Source organism: Crotalus tigris, unplaced genomic scaffold, assembly GCF_016545835.1.
Source record: "Crotalus tigris isolate CLP2741 ecotype Arizona unplaced genomic scaffold, ASM1654583v1 scf7180000017731.4096049, whole genome shotgun sequence".
Lineage (NCBI taxonomy): Eukaryota > Metazoa > Chordata > Lepidosauria > Squamata > Viperidae > Crotalus > Crotalus tigris.
The window spans coordinates 2,761,062-2,783,141 of record NW_024096599.1 but is presented as its reverse complement, the minus strand read 5'-3'; the positions used below and the strand labels follow the sequence as shown (position 1 = coordinate 2,783,141).

Sequence of the window (22,080 nt, the reverse complement as noted above, 5' to 3'; positions counted from 1 at the left end):
ATGAGTGCAACAAAGAAAAGGACATTTTACTGCTATTTGCCAGTTGTGAGCACAATCAAACAATTTTAAACTTCTGTCAATCATTCAATACTTTTATTGGCTGCAGGACATCAATGAGGAAATAGGAAATAGCTGTCCCTTTCTATTCCCTTTCATTATGCAAAATGAAAAGGAAACAATCATGTATATGGTATTACAGAACACAACAGGAGGAAGAACAGGGCATAGGAACCAGAAAAACTTCAGTCTTATGCCCATTACACCATACTGCCTTTTCCTATACTCTTAAAAACAACAACAATCTTTGAAGATACATTCCCTACTAAAAATCTATGATCTCCCTCTGATTTCCGAAAATGACATCTGGTACTCTGAATTCTACATGTTGCTCTTTTTATCATCAATTTATCTTGCTCATGCATTATATATAATTATTAGCAGACCTCCCTGATGGAAACTGATAGATGTAGGTGGCTAAAAGAAAGGAGTAGAGTGAGAAATTTTAACCTTAACATTTGTGTGTATCAGTATGCAAGTAACCTCTGCTCTAAATGAATTATATACAAGCTATACAATGGCTTATAGAATGGCTAGCACAAACTAAGTTGCATATATTGCATCAACATTTTCATAAGGATGAAAATGGAGTTTCTACAAGCAATACAGTCTTTCTGATAATAAAACAGTACTGATTTTCACCAAAATTCTACACTAGGTTAGAACTAATTCCAAATTTTACAAACCATAAAACTGAAAACTGATAGTTTTGCATACCTGTTATTAACATTATACTGATTTTAAATATTTTAGGAAAGTAAAATGCAGCATTATATCAGAATAACTTCTTTTTCCTAATTACAATACCAAATAATTTAATTATAATTTTATCACAAAGTCCAGGCCTCACAAATAGAAAATAAGCCCTCCTACTCTTTTTGAGAATTGGGAAGGAGAAAGAAAAAGAAATGTTACCTGGGTGTAGTCAAAATCAGAAAGTGGAGCTATGCTTTTGATGTAATCCGCTCGAAATTGGTTTTCTTGGTTAGCTAATGGAACTGGAGGTATTAAAGTGCTCATTGCTGAAACTATAGTCTAGAAAAAAAATAACATCAGAACAGGACATATTAAATACTGATAGAAGTTCATTTAGCCTTATCTGGCAATTTTTTCCCCATCCAATTGCTGAATATGCATATAAAAAATAATAAAAAAACAAATAATATATTCTTACCACAATTGCATCTTTTACATTTTTCCGAATATCCAGAATTTTTTGTTTCTTTTCTCTGTATACAATAGCAAAAATCAATTGGTTACTCCAGTTATTTCTGACATGTTCACCAAGTAATAATTTGCCATGCCAAAAACTATTTTCCCTAATCACTATACTCATTTCTTGATAAAAAAATTGGCATACAAGTTAGCTAAAATAAATGATTAATGTCACATGATATATTGTAAGCCAAATAATTAATTATGAAAGAATTTTTGTAGGACAGAAACAGTTCATCTGATTGCTTGTTCTATGACTTCCGTTCCAGAGGTTCAATCGTATTTAAATTATCTTATTATTAAATTCTAAAATACTCTGTAAAATATTACTCACAAGTAAGAATGAACCATGGTTATTTTAATATGAAAATTATTACATTTTTTCGGTAATAGTTATTTCAAACAAATGGATGATATATCTTTAATCATCTATACAGTCAATATTTAGTATTTGTTGTAAGTAGTCGCCATGTTGTTGCTACACAAGGGCCTATTAAGCACTGCAGTAACAACAGTATAAAATACAGTAGGAAGATCAGATTTTGTGTGTGTGTATGTGTGTGTGTGTGGGGGGGGAGAATACAAATTCATGATTCTTGGAATATATATGCGTCATTGTAAAGTCCATGTTTATCGAGTAATGGAAACACTGACAAAATGTGTACAAATATCAGTTCTTCTCTTTGGGATAATGAGTTCTAAATGGCCTATTTGGATTCTTTAAATCTCCCCCCACCCCAGTACGTATTAATAATTCTTACTCTGAATTAAATCCATTTACATGCAAGATCCTCATCTGCTTGACAATAGTGCTTTTTCCTGATTCACCAGCCCCTGAAAAAGAAGAGAAAAATGCATGCTGTAAATATATTGGGGAGAGGAGAAAATGGGAAACACAGGTTGAAAGCATCTCTCTTCTCCCAAAATATTGTTACATATACTTTAGTCAATCTCTCCATTTTAAATCCACTCTGGTTAATAAAACATGACTCTTTATTATTTCCATCTCATTTTCTCTTACACATAAATAGCAGTTTGTCTATAATATCTGCTGCCTCCCAGGAAAAACTAACTGCACTACTGCACCCTGTTCTTCCTCCCTCCACCCTGCAGAAACCATTCTTCTTACCCAGCAGAAGCAAACGGTGTGTGGCTTTATAAGCCAGTCGCTCTTTCTGCAACTGCTTCTCTATTTTTTTGTTGGCTTCTCGCTGCGCTTTCTCATCAATACGCTGATCTTCTGTTTTGCTGTTGCCCAAACACCCCATTGCTCTCCCTCAGGGTGGACGTCAGGATGCACTACTGATATATAATTCTATTCAAACAAATATTTTTATCACAAAGATATTTATATCCCTGTGATGGTATCTCTCCTTTTTCTTCCCACCAGTTGTTCAAATAAAATGGTTTCTGGCCGTTTTCTGATCACAGTTGGTTTCTTTTTCCTCCCCCAAAGAGATATAAAGAACTTCCGGAAGAGGTAAGTGTTTTTTAACAGAACGAAAATCTGTACAAAATGCCTAACACACACTGAAAAGAGAGAAGGCTCCTCCTGGAAATCAGCCTAATGCTGTCTTCCTCTCACCAGCATGCGCGTGCACACATACATACACACACACATACACACACACAAACATGCACACACATAAAGACACGGCGACGCGCACACACGCACGCACACACACACACATACGATCCCTATATTTCTCTGTAAAGGTCTATTTTTGTCTTTCTAACTCAGCACTGCCTCTTTCTGTGAGACCAGGAAATAGTGGAAATACAATACAGCAAAATGAAGACAGAAAGAAGGGAAGGAGGAGGGAAGAGAGCTGCGTGATCTGTTCTAACTCCTGATGATTTTTGGTTGGGCTTTACAACAAATCCTTAAAAGGGATAACGGGAATTAGAAAAACTGACTGTAGCTGAATTACTGTTTAAAAAATCCATACTGCATCATGCATATAGTTATTTTAAAAACGTGCTTCTGGCATGTGGTTCTAGTTAGATTCATCCTCCCCATGGTGCAAAAGATGAACCCAGCTATAACCACAGATTATAGATTTACAATCTTTAGATGTTGGCCTTTGTAGAAACAGTGACACTTTTATAGTTGCTTTCTGTGTCTTCTCATGTTTTAGGAGATGATAGATGGTGTTAATAGCTGATATGTGACTGCATGAGATTTCTAAACACCCAAGTTAAACAGATTACTGGCAAATGTAAATGTGCTGCAATGGATGTAAATTCCCAAATAAAAAAGATAATTTCATTTTTAAGCTCATTACTAGTAATGTCAGAATGAAAACTGTAATTGTTTCTTTACCATTTGGAGGGAGGGAATGAGAATACAGGCATCGATTGTGATAATATCAAGTAGTAAGATCTTGCAGAATATGACAACAAATTCACATAAAGACAATGCTATAGATCTTAACTGCTCTTACACTTTACAACCTTAGGTTATATTATAAATATATAACAAAAGTGACTTTTATGGACTCCGTAACACTATTATTTATTATAATTTATACTAATAAATTATGAACTCCTCTCCCTCATAAGGAGTCTAAGACTGGCAATTTGCTGGATCAGGCCCTTCAGTCTCTGGATCTCAAAGGAGTTGCTAGTCTTAGGAACTGGTTGTCAATGCACCAAAGGAAGTTGACTCGGCAGATCATCATCATCATCAGCAGCAGAAAGGGTCAAGTGAAGAGGGTGCCCAATACAAGATGCATTGGCACCTTTGGAGAACCATACAAAGATAAACTATTTGGCTCCTCAAGAAGCAAAGATGCAATGCCCATAACTGAGCCATACTTGCATCTGGCCTATTCAAGAACATCTGTCAGTAATTGCCTCTCAATTGGAAATTACCTTGTATTTTTGTGTACATGTTCACAGAAATCATATGGCTGGAAGGGACCTTGGAGAACTTCTAGTCCAACACCCTGCTGAAGGCAGGAGCCCTATACCATCCTGGCCAAATAGATATGCAGCCTATTTTTTGAAAACCTCCAGTGATGGAGCACCCACAACCCCAGGAGGAAAGCTATTCCATTGATAAATTGCTCTCACTATCAAAAAATTTCTCCTTACTTCTTAGTTGGATCTCTCCTCAACAAGCTTTCACCTGTTGCCTTTTGTCCTGACTTCTGGTGTCGTAGATCAAAGGTCCCCAACCTTTTGGCATCAGGGACTGGTTCCCTGGAGAGAGTTTTTTCCGTGGACCGGAGGGGCCGTGGTTTTGTGTGCTGCCTGTATCTAGTGGATGGGGCTTTGCTTGTTTGTGCGGACTGGTTGCTGGCATGCTGCGGCCTGGTATTGGTCCACGGACCAGGGGTTGGGGACCGCTGCCCTAGATAATAAGTCAATCCCCTCTTTTTGCAACAGCCCCTCAAAAACTGGAAGACAGTTATCAGGTCTCCTCTGATTCTTTTTTTCGATAGGCTGGATATACTAAGGTCCCTCAACCATTCATCATATGAATTAGCCTCCAGACCCCTTATCTTTGTTGTTGTTTTTTTGCTCTCCTCTGCACACTTTCTGGATTGTGGTGACTAGAACCCGATGCAGTATTCCAAGTGTGGTCTCACCAGGGTGCTATTAATCAATCAGAATAGAGCTGGAAGGGACACCTTGGAGGTCTTCAAGTCCAATCCCCTGCTCAAGCAGGAGACCCTATACCGTTTCAGATAGGTGGCTGTCCAGTCTTTTCTTTAAAACCTCCAGTGATGAAGCACCTACAACTTCTGAAGGCAAGCTGTTCCAGTAGTTAATTGTACTCACTGTTAGGAAGTTTCTCCTTAAATCCAGGTTACTTGTCTCTGTAATTAGTTTACATCCATTGTTTTTTGCCTCGCTTTCTGGTACTTTGGAAAATAAGTTGACCCCCTCTTCTTTGTGGCAGGTCCTCAAATACTGGAATACTGCTATCATGTCACCCCTAGTCCTTCTTTTCTCTAAACTGGCCATACCCAATTCCTGCAACTTCATATGTTTTTGTCTTCAGTACTTAATCATCTTAGTTGCTCTTCTTTGCACTTTTTCCAAAGTCTCAATATCTTTTTTTATAATGTGGTGACCAAAACTAGATGCAGTATTCCAGATGTGGTCTTACTAAAGATTTATAGAATAGTACTAATACTTTATGTGATTTTGATTCTATGCCTAGTTATACAACCAGGGATTGTGTTAGCTTTTTTGGCTGCCGCCGCACACTACTGGCTCATGTTTAAGTGATTGTCCACTAGGACTCCAAGGTCCTTTTCATAGTTATTGTTTTTGAGCCAGGTTTCATCTAATCTGTACTTGTACCTTGGATTTTTCCTGTGTAGGTGTAAAACCTTGCTTTTCTCCACATTAAATTTCATGTTGTTGGATAGGGTCCATTGTTCAAGTCTGTCGTGATCTTTTTGGATTGTGAACTTGTCTTCTGTTGGCTATTCCTGCCAGCTTAGTGTCATCTGCAAATGTTATGAGTTCCCCTTCTTTTCCCTCATCTAACTCATTTATGAAGATATTGAAGAGTACTGGGCCTAAGATGGAACCTTGTGGTACCCCACTGTTTACGTCCCTCCAGGTAGATATAGTACCATTAAGGAGTACGGTTTGTCAGCAAGTTACAAATCCATCTGGTGGTGATGCTGTCTATCTCACATTTTTCTAGTTTACCAAAAAATAGGTTGGGGTCTATTTTGTTGAATGCCTTGCTGAAGTCTAATCATATTATGTCCACAGCATTTCACTGGTCTACTAATTTAGTCACTTTGTCAAAGAATGAAATAAGATTGGTTTGGCATAATCTGTTTTTAACAAACCCGTGCTGGCTACTAGTTATAACTTTGTTTCTAGCTGTTCATAGATCTGTTTTTTTAATTATTTTTTTTTCTAGTATCTTCCCAGGTATTGATGTTAGGCTGATTGGTCTGTAGTTTCCTGGGTCTGTTTCCCTCCCTCCTTTTTTTGAAGATGGGAACCACATCAGCTCTTTTTCAATCCTCTGGTAGTTCCCCCATGTTCCAGGATTTTTTAAAGATAAGGTACAATGGTTCTGAGATAGCATCTACCAGTTCCTTCAGAACTCTGAGATGTATTCCATCAGGTCCCGGTGATTTATATTCATCAAGATCAGAAAGGAGTTCTCTTACCATTTTGTTTGTTTTAATTTTTATTTCTAGTCTGTCTTTTACAGTTATGTTTTTGGTAGGTTGGGCTACAGTTTCTTTTTGCATAAAGACTGATGCAAAGAATGAGTTAAGCAGCTCTACTTTCTCTCTACTGCCTATTACTTCCTTGCCATCTTCTCTCTTTAGTGGACCAACAGTTTTTTTGACTTTTTTCTTCTTACTTATATACTGAAATTTTTTTTTGAATTTTTTTTATTGATTTTTTAATTTCACATTTAAATATTTGAAAAGCAACGTGGCAGCTGAGTTGGTCAATAATATACAAATATCTTTAGTACAGATCTCAAACTATTACATTAAATATTTCCTCTCTTTTCCCCTTGGTATTTACTGTCTCATATTTAAATTAATACAATTCTTATTATATCGATTAAATAAAAATAATTTTCTTACATTTATCAATAATTTTGTTTATACATATCCTAGTTGTTTTAACATTCAATCTTTCTAGACATTCAATGTCCTGGTTAGTTTTTTCTAATTTTAAGTTTCCCATTAATATTTAAATTTAATGTTTAGTATTTATAATTTCCAAGTTTTAAATAATCCCAATTCCTTTTATCACAATTCATCTCAAGATCTAATGTTCAGAATACACATCTTATGTATTTGAATTCTCACCATCTTACACCAACCAATTAATAATACAATATAATATTCTTATTTTCTTTTAATTTCCAAATATCTTAAATTTAGTAACCAAAATTTCTCTTATTTCAACATTTAATACTTCCTCTCTTCTTCTCTTAATATTTACTATCTCATATTTAAGCTAGTAATTTTTTTATTGCCGCTAAATAAGAATATATTTATTACATTCAATAATTTTTTAACTTATATATATCTTAATTACCTTTACAATTAACTTTTATAAGCAAATCAAGGTTCAAATTCAACTGTTAATATTTCTACTTCCAAGTTTTAAATAACCAAAGTTTTCTTTATCTCCACTCATAATATCTAGTATTCCAAATACACATCTTATCTATTTAAATATATTCTATTTTAATTCTCACTAGTAAGTCAAAACCCCAATTTTCTTCAGTCTTATTCTAGCTTTTTCTTTGCCAAATTGTCTTCCATGTCCGTGCTTTTGAAAAAATATATATTTTTAATTATCTCTGACTTTTGTTGCAGGTCTTTGTTCATACTGAAACTTTGCTTTCATCATTGTAGATTTGAGCTATCTGTTGATATTCTGCCTTAGTTATGTGTCTCTCTTTCTATTTTTTGTATTTATCCTTTTTGTCTTTCAGTTTTTCAGAGACATCTTTGTGCAACCATGCTGGTTTCTTCTTGGATTTCTTGTTTTTCTTTTTCAGTGGTATTGTGTTGGACTGGGCTTTTCTGATCATATTTTTCAGTGTTTCCCATGCTTCTTGAGTTGTTTTCCCCTTTAGGATTTTTATCCGTGGGATTTTTTCTTAGTTCTGAGTTTGTTAAAAACAGCTCTTTTAAAGTTTAAGACAGTGGTTGTGTTTGCATTATATTGAATTCCAATATGATGTGGTCACTCTCGCCCAAGGTTCTGGCAACTTCAAATCACTTCTAGCTGTCTTGATGCTACCCCTCTGTTGATGCAGTTTAGGGCTGCATTGGCTTTTTTGGCAGCTGCAGCACACTGCTGCGTCATACTTAAATGGTGGCCCACTAGGATACCTAGATCCCTCTCACAGTAACTACTGAAGAGCCAGGGATCACCTATTCTGTACCTGTGCATTTGGCATTTCTTGCTTAAATGCAGGACCTTATTTTTCTCACTGCAGGATTTGCATCTTATTGGATAGGGCCCAATGCTCCTGTCAAGATCGTTATGGATCTTGAGCTTATCTTCCCAAGTATTAGCTATTCCCCCCAGCTTGGTGTTGACTGCAAATTTGATGAGTTCCCTTTCTATCCTCTTGTCTAGATCATTTATGAATATGTTGAAGATTACTGGCACCAAGACCGAACTTTGAGGAAATTATAGGCCAATCAGCTTGATATAATATCAATATCTGGGAAAATCATGGAAAAAATAAGCAAAGGATTCATAAGCACCTAGAAACAAACAAGGTAATTACTAGATACCAGCATGGCTTTGTTCGAAACAAGTCATTCCAGACAAGCCTTATTGCCTGTTTTGATAAAGTAAATAAATTTGTGGATCAGAATGCTGTGGACATACAATAATACAATTAGACTTAGCAGGCATTTGACAAAGTCAACTGCAACCTCCTTCTTGGTAAGATAGAACAATATGGTATAGTTAATACTACCATTTGATGGATTCTCAATTGGCTGACCAACTGCACTCAGCAGGTAGTCCTCAATGGAACTATGTGTACATGGAAAGTATGTAATACTGTATTCCTTTATTCTTGTCCCTTCAATTCCAACAGGCTGATTAACCTCTCTGGTGTTTGACTCCTGGATTTTTGTGGACTATGCTTCTCTGTGGCTGCAGTGACCATTTCTTTGAACCTATACTCCATTTGCCTCCTATAACATGCTTCTGGACTGAACGTCTAAATTACCAATGTTGTGCCCATTTATCAGACAAGACTTCATTTCTCTGTATTTTCTGAAGTACACATGTATGCATTTCAACAGAAGGCTCTCTACCTTCCTTTGTAATTGACTGCAGTATTATTCATCAGTAAACCACTTAAAAATTGAGCTGGTATGTTTGCTCAGCCTGGAATTGGACATTATCATTTCTCATGAAAATGAAAAATAATTATAGCATCATAGCACAACCAAATAAACTAATATCAAACAAACAAATCAATAAAAAAAACTCTTGAAGTAAAATAAAGATGAGACCAAACTATTCAATCAAGCCCTCTTCAGAAATATTCCAACATCAGTAAGACCCTGAACATTAGAAATGATGGAGGAAGTCAAAATTCTAAAAGGAGGTTTTCCACGGGACTGAGGCAGCAACTAAACTTATCACCTCCTGGCTTCTAATTTATTACTTCACAAAAGTTAGGTTCAGCTCAAAACCTTCTGCCAATTTACTGAATGGGCTGATTCAAACAGAAGAAGGCAATCCTGAAGGTTCTTAAACACCAAGTTATATTGGACTTTATATGTCAAAACCAGGACTCTGAATTATGTTTATTAATCTACTGATAACCAATGCAAGGTCAGAAGCACAAATGGGTGCTCTTTTCTGATAATGCCCATCAGTAACAAGGCTGCTGTATTTGTATGTTCAAAATTTCCAGATGTTCAAAATCAACTCAATGTAGAGCACGCTCTAGGAATCTAATCAAGAAATGATGAGGACATGTAATTAATTTAAAAATTTAAATTTATTAAATTAGATAACTAATATATGTAATACAAAATGCATATTAGTTACCTGCATTGTATGAATGCATAATTCTTTTTCTTTTCATCTATAATTTTGAAGAATCATTTTATCGACCCAGAAGATCTAACTATTACCAGATTGATAATATTCCCTTTGGGGGCAAGAGACTTGAACAGGTGGTTGCCAGACAACTCCAAGACCTTCTCACTGAACCTGATTATCCTGGATTTAACTGGATTCAATTCACTTATACATTTGGCTTGGAATTTGCTTGATACATTCTCAGGGAGGATCTCTGCTAAGACAGAGCCAGGAAGATATGATGAAAATTATACTATTGATTATTCTGGACTTGTTTCCTTTCAATCAATCATCACAGTGAAAGTCCAATCAGTCTGATAAGGAAATTAAAATAAATGAACAAACTCCATCTAAGATAAGCAAACTAACAAACAACCAATTGTTTCCTGACCTAGGATAGTTGGGAGAAGTAGTTGTTCCCCTTGCCGCTGATAATTTTTTAAAAAATATTTTTTCAAACATATTTCTCTTACGGATTTGGCATTCAGAGCAGTAAATAAGACGTAAGATGGTGTCAAAACTAGAAGTGGGAATTAACCCTCACAAGAATTGGAAAAAAGTTAGGTTCAGAAGACAAATTGGAAGATAGGAGAACCAGAGATCAAAACAAAAGAGGAACTGATGTCAAAGGACAAATAAAGAGGCAAAGCAAAAGCAAGACCAAACAAGCTAGCATTCAGATTGACCTGCTGAGTAAGCAAAGCATGATTTACACTCATTACTGTCTAGAACAAAACCAATGGTTAACCTTGGTAAGTGGAGTGTGTCAGAGCTAAAGATTCCCCCACCCACAGGCAGCTATTATTATGAAGTCCAATGATTTATGTTTACATCATAAGGCAGATCTAGGTTGTCCTGTTAATGAGCGGCAAATCTTATTTACTGTCCTCAAGGACCATTTTGGAATTAGCACACAGGAACACTTTACAAATTACAGGGTGTTAGAATCCATCTGCCTTGGAAAGGATAACATTTCCCTTCCTATTAGCTGTTGGATATAATAATATGTCCACTTCACTTCAATCCTTCTAAAACGTGAAGGGGGGGTTGGGAGGGGAGAGTTCTGAAGAATAGGTTTGCCCATTTAAAGGCCAGCATCACCCAAATACATGCATCGTATGTATCTAAAAAAGAAATGGACCAAAGGCACACTATCTTTATTTATTTTTTTTTTGGCCTCAACCTGCAATGTTTTTATATGACGACTCTAAATGTGAATATTACAAGGTAATCCTTTTGTTAATCATAATAGGAACATTTAATTTTGTTATTTAAGTAACTGCTACTGTATATAAATATAATTTTCCTCAAAGTGAAGAATAGTGGTATCTTGTTAAAACATATTTCTGACATGTAGATAAGGGTCAGCAGCTTCAGAATCCCTTTCAGCAGACATTTTACACACACACACACACTTACTCACTCTCACACACAAAACTATCATTCAATGCCTTTTGGATAGGCAACATTACACAACACACAAAAGGATATAGAATATGTAACCCAAGAAAATTAAAGGCGGGAAACAACTGGACTTGCAGCTTGCGTTTCAACCTACTTTGAATGAGGTTGCAGTCTCTCTGTATAGTCTGGATCCTCACTTGTTACTGGTTCTGTAGATGGCAGTTATGGCAAGGAGCACATCTGAAAAATTGTTAGTTCACCAGCTATGACTAACCAGAGATGGATTAGAACTGTCCATATTTCCCAACAGTACACTCTTATGTGGGACTATTCTTGAAAAGTAGCCTGGAACTGTAAATGGTGAAAAATGGGCCAGTTAGTACTTTCAAAGTACAACGATGCCTCTACTGAAAAAGTAGCCCTGAGTTTGATAACTGCTTACCAAGCACCACTTAAAATGTCCTTTAAAATCCCAAATTTATTTATTTATTTATAAAATGTATTGGTCGCCCATCTTACCATTTTTTTCTTTCTGGAATATATCACTAAACGTATGCATAAAATGTTCGTATTTAAAAGCAACTATTTTATATTCTAATCTCTAGCATTCAAAACAAAAAAGGATACCGTATCATCCTTCTACAGAGTAGAGTACCTAATTTTGAAGCATTATTTTATTTTTAAGCTAGTGCCTAAAATTTTTAATTTTTTAAAGAATTTTTTTGATAATAGTGTTCAAATGATTCATTGTCTATATGCATTTTCATTATGCTGCAATGATTCCCCACCACTACTTCATGTGTATTTCTATATCCTAGGCCCTAGGAATTACTGTATATGCGATGAAAAAAATGTAAATACATTACAAATAGCTTAAATACAATATGCTTATTTTCCTATTTGAATACCAAACAATAGAGTTGCATAAAGGAATATATTACACTGTATCGCAGCTGGCTGTGAACTATGTAAATATGCTAACATTCTATACTTGCATACATTGTGTATACATTATGTCAAGTTACAGCATTTTAACTTTTGTAACTAATTTTTTTAAATCCAGCAGAATTTTTTAAACACATTTAGCTAGGTTTATTCTTTAATTCTCATTGCTTGGAACAGAGGTCCCTGTTTATAGAAATGAAGGCTTTTGAAAGGAAAGAAAGGAAGTAGGAACAATTATCAACTTTACTCCCAATTCATTTCCCTTCTCCATGTTCTCACGGAAGAATGATTAGTCACCACTTCCTCATTTTGTACAGGTTTTAGCCACTTTAGAGGAGTGTCTGCTATTTACTATGTTTAATTTAGGAATTATTAGATAAGCTCTTTTATCATATGTGCAACTGATCGAAGATCAGCATTATCCGTGTGGCACACCAGTAATGTAAAGAAACAGGCCACTATGTTTACCCCATACCGTCCATCCAATACGTCTTTTACCACAGAAAAGAACAATTTTGTGTGGAATCCCTCTTGGGCAGATGATTGTTATGGTACAAGTAGTCCTCGACTACAATTGAGCCCAAAATTTACACTGTTAAGCAAGACAGTTGTTAAGTGAGCTGTGCCCAATTTTATGACTTTTTTGCCACCGTTGTTAAGCAAATCACTGCGGTTGTTACGTGAATCATATGTTTGTTAAGTGAATCTGGCTTCCTCCATGGATTTTGCTTGTCAGAAGCCAGCTGGGAAGATTACAAATAACGATCACATAACCCCAGGACACTGCCACTCTCATAAATACATGCCAATTGCCAAGCACCCAAATTTTGATCATGAACCATGGGGATGCAAGTGTGAAAACCAATCATAAATTACATCTTTCAATGCCATTGCAACTTTGAAGGGTCAGTAACTTAATGGTTGTTAAATCGAGGCCAGCTGTAAGCCTGCAAACAGCACTTTCTGTCTATGAGATTCTCAAATGAAAGCAAAGGGCAAACCTAATTGATAAAATCTTGGGGGGGGGGAATTTTGGCAGGCCAATTATCCACAAAGATGTTGAGTACACAAGCATTTGTTGGGAATGTTATAATTTGGACTCCTGCACAGAGCAAGTAGTTGGCCCACATGAACTTTTTAACTGTATTATAGGGAATAAAGAGAAGGGAAAGAAAGTAAGGGAATAAACTGTGCAATTACTCATAGGTAATTCAATGATTTGATTTCCAGATTGTACCACATGATTATGTTTCTGGTATATTTGCAAATGTTAAATTAAAAATAATTTTCCATCATGTCAGGGTGGAACTAAATGAAATTTATACATAAATGATATTTCTGATATATTTTTACCCATTAAAATAAAAAAACCACTTGTGATTAAATAAAATGTGAATTAAAAAATAACTAACAAGGATGTAATTTTTCAGAATGATATAAAAGTCTTTGCAAAACATTAGTGCTCTATTTTAATAGTAGTCAAAATGGGAAAATTAATCTTGAGAGAAACCCAATCATTTAGAGATTTGTTTCTGTTAGAGAAGTCTTCAACAAACGATAACTAGTTAATATGAATGCAAGAGAAAAATACTGACTTAATTTAAAAAAAAATCCTAACAAAACAGCATTTCCTAATTCTTTGGCTATAGTAAGTGGAAAGGAACTAAATTGGAAGACTTTAACAACTACCTCCAATTCAGAAGAAACTATTTAAACTTCCTGTATATGTTCTAAAAAACTACGATAGTGATTTCATTTAATATGAAAGTATGCTTTACTCCTGACTTGCAAAAGATCCAGTTCCAGAATCAAACCCTGGAAGTATACAGGTTAAGGTTAACAGATATAACCTGTTATATTTGACCCATTCCAACAATAGAATTCAGTAGACCTTTGTGTTACAGGAAAAGAGGGGTTTTTGGCACTAGCATGAACAATTACTGGAAAGATGCCAGCATAACAAAGTAGGTTTTTTCAATTAAAATGATCTAATAGACCCGTGATGATGGAAGCACAACAAACAAATTGTCTGAGGACTTTCTCTCTGAGTCAACATGCTCAGCAAAATGTAAGTAGTGAAAGCATGGGGTTTTTTTTGTTGTTTGTTTTTTTTGGCTTTTAGTACCAGGACTTCACTTTTCTTATAACATACTCAGCATTGCACATAAAGCTCTTCCTCCCTCCCAGATATTATGATTTTATTAAAATGTGCTGCTTTTCTTTCGCTAATTGAAAGATTTCTGAGGCAGATTAAGAAATGGATGCACAATACCTCTTTATGAAATGTTTAGCAACCTTCCCACTAATTGGTACTACAAGGTTTGGTAGCAGGAAAAACAACTACTAATCCAATGATTAGTAAACTTGCACCATATAAATGTTCCTTGTATTCTACTGCTGCTAATAGTAATGCAATAAATATTTTTTTAAAAAACTATATAATTATTTGTTCATCTTGTGATTCCAGCATGATGTACAAATATAAAAGAATGTAACAATAACAACTTTAAATAGTTAAGAGCTATATGGTGCTGCAGGTGCAAAAATATTTCCCCCTTGCTTCTGAGAGGCACCCTGCTAATCTCTGTAGGTTTTATTTTTAAAAAAAGTATTCTAAAACGAGCTTTTCAAAGTAAAGTCCGTGTCTCAAACATCCTTTCCATTCTTGGGATTGTCTTTGGTCTCCAGATGGATCAACAGACATTTAGATAATGCAAAATAATTGCTGACATTATTTTGCTTTGAATTGTTCCCAGTTGCTTGAAAAAAAGGATGGCTCAATCAACAGGAAGAACAAATGGATACCTAGAATTGATTACTGCTGCCAATTTTGAGGGCCTGGACAGACTTGAAGAAATGGGAACAGGAAGTAGGGAGACCAAGACTAGGATGAGGAGAGCAAGATGACATAGAGAAAGTTAAAGACAGAAGTGGTAGAAAGGGTTATGGCTAGGAAAGGAGAAATGACAGAGAAAATGAGATAACCATTGGAAAAAAAATCAACCTAGAAAAGATGAAGAAATAAGAGAAGTGGACATTGTGCAGTGGAAATATTGCTTGCTCCAGTATGTGTTTGGGAGCGTATTGGGATATACGGAGTGAATTTAGATTCCAATGGTGCTTTATATTCAAGTAATTAGATAAGCTGCTTGTCACTTAGCCTCATTAGATCCGCTTTTTGGAGAAATGAAAGTCTTGTGACTGACTATATCCACTGTAGCTGTCTCAAAATTCCAAATGTGCCCACCTGATTGAAAAATAAGAAGACCTATCAGAGCTTTCACAACAAGACAGAAAAACAAATATTTAGGTAATACAGAGAAGATGTAACATCTGTTCACATGGAGCACATAATAATCTATTTTTAAATTATTAGATTTGATTTTCATTATTTCTCTACTCAATCAAGTTTCAAAATAGCTAACAATAATTAAAATATACACTGTAAAATGAAAATCAGAAAACAATTTCAATGAAATTAAACATTTAATACCTAACATCTTGTCAGTCAGATTTAAAACAGAATGCAGACCAAGGAAATGTACTTCACATCCTGTGACCTGGCCTTCTAGCTGGAGGCTAGAAGCATATCAAGCAATTCAAATAATAAAACAATCAGGCTGTTACATGATGATTGTCCAGTCTGTGGCTCTTCCTCCTGACTCCTATTTCCACATACCATTACAAAAAGTCTACATTTACAAGAAATCAGAACTGTCACTGAAAATCAAGGTCCAAGAGGCAAGCAAACAGCACCGTCAGGCAAGGTTGAAATGTCTAAAGACGTTTTCATATTCAAAAAATGGTGCAAGGACAGAAGATTGGCCCATCACATAGAACTGTCCCAGCACTGTACAGCAATCAGGCATTTTCTTAAATAAAGAATAAATGAAATACCCAGCCTGCATCCAACTGAATATTTGGTGACGTCTGAGTCAATTGAATCAGGGTCCACTGTTTGGTTTGAGCATATCTATTACCATGCCCACTGTTGTCTCAGCTTGAGCTTTCTTTACCTAGCTCCCTAACTTCCTTGTCATGGTAATCTTAACTTATTTGAGGATGATTCCTCAAACAGAGCACAACAGCTTAAGGGTGACCCAGAAAAAGCTTATCCTACATGTATTAAAATACCTGCCTTTGACCTTTACAATGTGATATGCAACTGGGTTAGGTGCTTTCTCCTCTCTTCTTTAGCACCTGCATGTGGCCAAGGGTGTGCTTACAGTCACTCAGGCCCTAATCACTTTCAGATTAGACTACTGCAATGTGTTCTACGTGGGGCTGCCCTTGAAGAGTATCTGGAATCTTCAGCTGGCACAGGATGGAGTAGCGCAATCAGTTATGTGCGCTCCCAGAACAATACGTTATACAAGCTGCATTGGTTGCCGGTTTGCTTTTGGAAACGAACCAAGGTGCTGCTTTGAACTTTTAAAGCCTTTCAGAGGATGAAGGATTGCCTCTCCCCAGTCCACTCCATTAGATCTGGCAGAGAAGGCCTGCTGTAGGTACCATCAGATTGGAAGCTACATTTGGCAGGTCCCAGAAGATGTGCCTTCTCTGCTGTGTGGTTCTCACCTTTTGGAATGTTCTTTCTCCCCTCCCCCAAAGATTAGATTCGCCCCCTCCCTTTTGATATTCCAGAAGTCCCTCAAGACCTGGTTCTATTATTATCCAGCTTGGGGCTCCCAGGGAATCACCAACATGCTTCAATGTCTTTATTGGTGGCCAATTTTATCCTCTCTTTATCTAGGGCAGGGGTAGGCAACCTTGGCTCTTTTATGAAAGAGCCAAGGTTGCCTAGCTCTGGTCTAGGGTCTGTATAAAAGATAAATATTTTATAATATTTATTTTTCAAATATGGATTTTTATATCTTTATATTTGTAGTTTTTATATCTGTCATTTTATTTGATTATCGTGTACCACACAGAGTCACTTTTTATAGGATGGGCAGCTATACAAATCTGATTAATGAACAGTATAAGAGAGAATTTTGTAAATATATTTATACTTGCTGCAATTGGAAGCTTCTTTCTATTTTTCTTTTTGATTCTTTTTTTTGCACTTTTGCTTTTCTTATTTCTTTCATGACTGCTTCTGCACTTTATTAGTTTGTGTTAGTTTTTATGTGTGTTCTGTAAAATTTTAATATTTTTTTTATTTAAAAAAAGAATAAAAAGATAAGTAATACTGGTCTACAAAGATGGGACATCTTCATTATAACTTTTCCTGCATGTCTAGATAGGTTCTTTATAGAACAGGAGTGCTCAGAGAATTAAGCTTTGAGATTAACTTTGAACTTATTAATGTTATCTTAAATTTGTCCTCCAATTCTTGAAATATTCTTTTTTTGTTATACATCTCTCTAGGCTTCCCTGATTGCTCTTGCTCTTTATATGAAGCAACTTCTGTGGGAAGACTTCCCTCACAAAATCTTTCTTTGGGATTTAATTAGTGCATGGGAAATCAGAGGCCGCAGATGAGCAGTGTCGTGTGTGATGAAAGACAGATACAGACACTTTTCCGCCTCCTCGTGGACTACACAAATCTCCTTCAAATGTTATTTTTCCTTGGGAACAAACCCTTAAAGCAAGAGCTTTTCCTCAAATGGAAGAAAAAAACAGTAAAATATTTAGCTAAGCAGTTGTTATCAATATACTACTGCACTAAAGCATTTGTGCCTGTTTGATACTTTGTAACCTTTGAGTGGGTGAAATGATTTTCACAGAGCAACAATTTTTGAATCAACTTGCCCTCAAATAGCCTAACTTATTGAATGAATCCCAAATGAAAGACCCATAATTTCTGTGGAATTGAAATTTGGCAAAATTGTTGCACCACGTCTTCCGGGCTAGACTTCCCAGAAATCTATAGATTATGTGGTGCAAGGAAAGAGGGGAAATATCCCCATCCTCTTTCCTGCCTCTCTCCGGCTCCTGTGCCCAATTGGCTGGCAGCAAGGCTCAGTGGGTGACCAGCCATTGGTTGCTTTGGAACAGAGGCCAAAATCTGAAATCTTTTAATGGTGGCTGGCTGGCCTGGGCAGAACAAGGGAGTGACTCAGATGCCTGCTGGCAAGGTAGGGCTGGGCTGGGCTGGGGCTTCCAGCAGTCAATTGGTGAGCCCTTTTCCTCTATGGAGAGAGGGGGCCCTTGGGACATCCTGGAACAGGGATACAGTTTTCCTTGTGGTCTGCTGCTCAGTTGTCCCTCTTCCAGCAACGTAGCAGGCAGTTTTGAGTTCAGGAAGAGGTGACAGCTTCACTGGGGCTCTCCAAGAGTTGTGAGGAGAGACGAAATGGCACAAGCCTATATTATGTGTGAAAAGAAAAATGACCCCATGCTTTGTCTAGTGCAGGGGTAGGCAACCTTGGCTCTTTTGTGACTCGTGACTTCAACTCGTTGCCTACCCCTGGTCTAGTGATTAGTTAAGCTAGAGCAACATACAGAAAGGCAGACTCATAGGTTATATTTCTGGACATCAGAAAAGCCTTTTTATCCTTTTAATTAGATGTTTTAATTAGAACCCCCTAAATCAGGGGTGTCAAATTGCCAGCCCAGGGGCCAGACGCGTCATCCGGAAGCCGCGCCCACCCCATTGCCGGCAATGGCAAAACCGTCCCGATATGTTGCACGTCACGTGATGTCGCAAGTTTGACATGTCTGCTCTAAACTGTGGGTCCTTTATTCTCTTAGGAATCTCTAACAAATAAATGCAAAATTGGAAGAAAAGATATTCTAAATGCACTTAAAAATGGAAATAAATTTATCAAGGAATGTCAGTTTATCAACTGATACAATGAGGAAAGAGTAAAAAGTGTGGTTAAGAATGCAAAAATTTGTGTGTGTGTGTGTGTGTGTGCTGACATCAAATTGTAACTTCCCATTAACTGAAGAGTACCAATTGGTGAAGTACTGCAGGAGAATATGGGGGAGGTGAGGACTGATAGGAAAATGTCACTGCACAAGCAGAAAACTGCACAGACACTAGATGTAGCTATAAAACTCATTAAAAATAGTCAAACTAACCATCAAAATTAAAAACAAATGCATGCTCATTCTGATTCCATATCACAAAAAACAAACATCCATGCGAAGGAATGTGCCACATTCTTGGCCAGCTGATCAAGCAGTGAAACATGGAAGTATTGTTATAACAGTAAATATTTGATATATCAATATTTAGGATATGTATTAGTGTAACTGAAGTAAACGAAAACAATCACACTAGGTCTATTTTGGGAACTCTACTTGGCATGTGCTTCCTAACTATCAAACTATCATCTCTAATTCTGAATACATCTAACTTTACTCTGAAAAGCCTTAAAAAGCAACTGAGTGAAAATAAAAGTTAAATTAATGAAAGCATGCATTTTTTATTTGAACAAATGTCTGCATTTGTAGTACAGCACGGCCGGTACTAATGAGTGGACCAATGACCCGTTCAAGGGTTAGAGTGCAGAGGCAGCCAGTTATATAAACGAACTCCTGGATCCGGCGTTTTTACACTCTGACGATGTCGGTAGTTTGGCCGACGAAAGCTTAGTACTTTTGTAGATTAAACAGCTTTGGTTTAAGATTTTTATCCTGGTGTTCGGATACTTTTATTACTGCCACGTTATGTGTATACCCGGGATTCTTATTTTAACGTTATTAAAGAACAAATGTCTATATATTCTATAATAAAAATGAATGAAAATGTATTTCAACTATCTTATTTTTCTGTTTATTGTAATTTGAAACACAGGGTATAAGAGGGGGAAAAGGATTGTTCTCTTTCTTGTAACAGCTCCCAGACCATTATCACTTACAGCTACATTTAACCTGAGCAAAGTCTGAGTTTTAAAATGATTATAGGCCTGCAAATTGCCACTGAGATCATGTCAATTATATTCATAAATCTTACATACTAGAAATAAAATGGTGAGAGGGAGGGAGGGAGGGGGGGAGAGAGAATGTATGACAATCATCAACTATGTAACCAAGCACCTGTTACCCAGCAACGGAATAGCAGCAGCATCTGTCTTGCACAACAATGCAGTTCCATTACTTTGAGGTCTTAGCTTTACAATGGAGTACATTGTTTAATCTGAAACTAAAATGTTCTATAAAGAAAAGATGGTATTATACTGCGCTTACTACAAAATACCTGATTCAGTATTGGGAAAATAATTCCAGAAACAAATACACAAAAGAGAATGTGGACAAAAAATGAACCTAAAAATACCTTAATTGATCATAAGAATATCAACAGAGAGCACTGGAAATTAACATGACAAAGATCACAAAAAGTCAATATACTGCACAATACATATCTGTGTTTCTAAATAAAACATTGCATTAGCTAATGTTATCATTTAGCATGCCTTTAATCTAGTCTAGGGATTAAGGAGAGAGCCAGGACATGCACAATAGCTTTGGAATTTCCAAAACATTTTTTAAAAAGTTGAGACGCCTTCCAATAAATGAGATTCACAGGTATCTTGGCATTCTGTCATAGGCTTTTCATGAGAATAATGTATAGCAATCTTAAAAGATTTCACACATGCTGATGATCTTACCTTTTGAATGAAATATTTATTTATGGGTAGGTGTGCAGTGCTTTAAAAAAATAGACCAGGTGCTAGAAGGGAGTGGCAATCATACAGCTACAATCCTGACTAGAATAAACCTATTATTTTGAACCATTTCCAAGGCCAGATTTAACACAGAATCAGCCTTGGTTGCCCTGACCTCTACTATAAGACAAGAAATGGACAGTTCTACTGTGCTGATATTCCTGGATTTCTGAGCATCCTTTGACACCACAGATGGGATATTGCCAAAGTGACTCAGTGGATTTTGAACTGAAATGAGCATTATGGCATTTTTACTCCCATATAGAGGGTCACCACCAGAGACTTTTAGTGGGATATTTTTGTTCAGTCATATGATACGAGTTGCAGAAGCCCATGAGTTAGTTTCCTTCCTTCCTTCCTTCCTTCCTTCCTTCCTTCCTTCCTTCCTTCCTTCCTTCCCTCCCTCCCTCCCTCCCTGATGATTTGTTCTAAAAATGTAGCATTCTGCCTGAAGTATCAGTTCCAGAGCTTGGAGTATCTTATTGTTTTTCATTTCTCACTAGATGCATAGGTAGACTAGCATGTCAGGACCATTTTCAATTGGTGCAAAAACCTTTTTTTACGACCTTTTAATCCCTTGCTTCAGGGTAGTTTCAGGGCGACTAAGTGGACCTGAGCATTTACTAACCAGAAGCCCTTCCTGATGTCTACGCAGAGTTTGCAGTAGATAGTTTCTCTTTGTGTCCTGATAGCAAAACATCTACCGCTGCCTAGGATTGAACCCTCAACCTTTCAAGTGGGAGACAAGCGTCTTCACCTCTAGGCCATTATACTGTTCAACTGGTGTGCAAACTATGATTCCATCTAATTTTAGTAATACTTTCACAATTGCATTACAGCAATGCATCTTATATGGAACTATTTTGATGATGGTTTGGAAAGTATAAGTGGTATAATTTAATAATAATCTTGAAAGTTTTGTATTAGATGCTTATAAGATACTAAACCCAATGTAAGATTCACATCTATTTATTAGTATATAATATAGGACTCAACTACTATATTTAAACATTACTTTTGCCTGACACCATCCAACTCATGCACTCAGATTATCTAGGGCAGGGCTTTTCAATCTTTTCACCCACTGTACCACTTTTAGGATATGGCAACATCCGAGTATCACCAATCGCCTAGCAAGGTGTCAAAATGATGACCAAAAAAAAAAAAAAAAAAAAGAAAAGAAAAAAGTGATAAAGTACAGATAGTCCTTGACTTACAACAGTTCGCTTAGTGACTCTTAGAAGTTACAATGGCACTGAAAAAAGTGCCCCCC

The 22,080-nt window shown here is 36.4% G+C and overlaps 1 protein-coding gene across 4 annotated transcripts in view; it reads right to left on the bottom strand.

The window, feature by feature from the left end:
• The window catches only part of GNAL (G protein subunit alpha L), a 93,308-nt gene that overhangs the window by 53,749 nt on the left and 17,479 nt on the right, over positions 1-22,080 (bottom strand). The window contains exons 1-4 of one of the 4 annotated variants that reach the window (XM_039339228.1): positions 2,402-2,893; positions 2,034-2,106; positions 1,232-1,286; positions 973-1,092 (exon numbers count right to left, since the gene is read on the bottom strand). In XM_039339228.1, the coding sequence (XP_039195162.1) occupies positions 973-1,092; positions 1,232-1,286; positions 2,034-2,106; positions 2,402-2,540 (387 nt within the window). In that variant the 5' untranslated portion in view covers positions 2,541-2,893. Of the gene's footprint in view, positions 1-972; positions 1,093-1,231; positions 1,287-1,606; positions 1,718-2,033; positions 2,107-2,293; positions 2,357-2,401; positions 2,894-22,080 lie in introns of those variants that run through there. The other 3 variants (XM_039339229.1, XM_039339227.1, XM_039339230.1) reach the window with 3 other exon arrangements.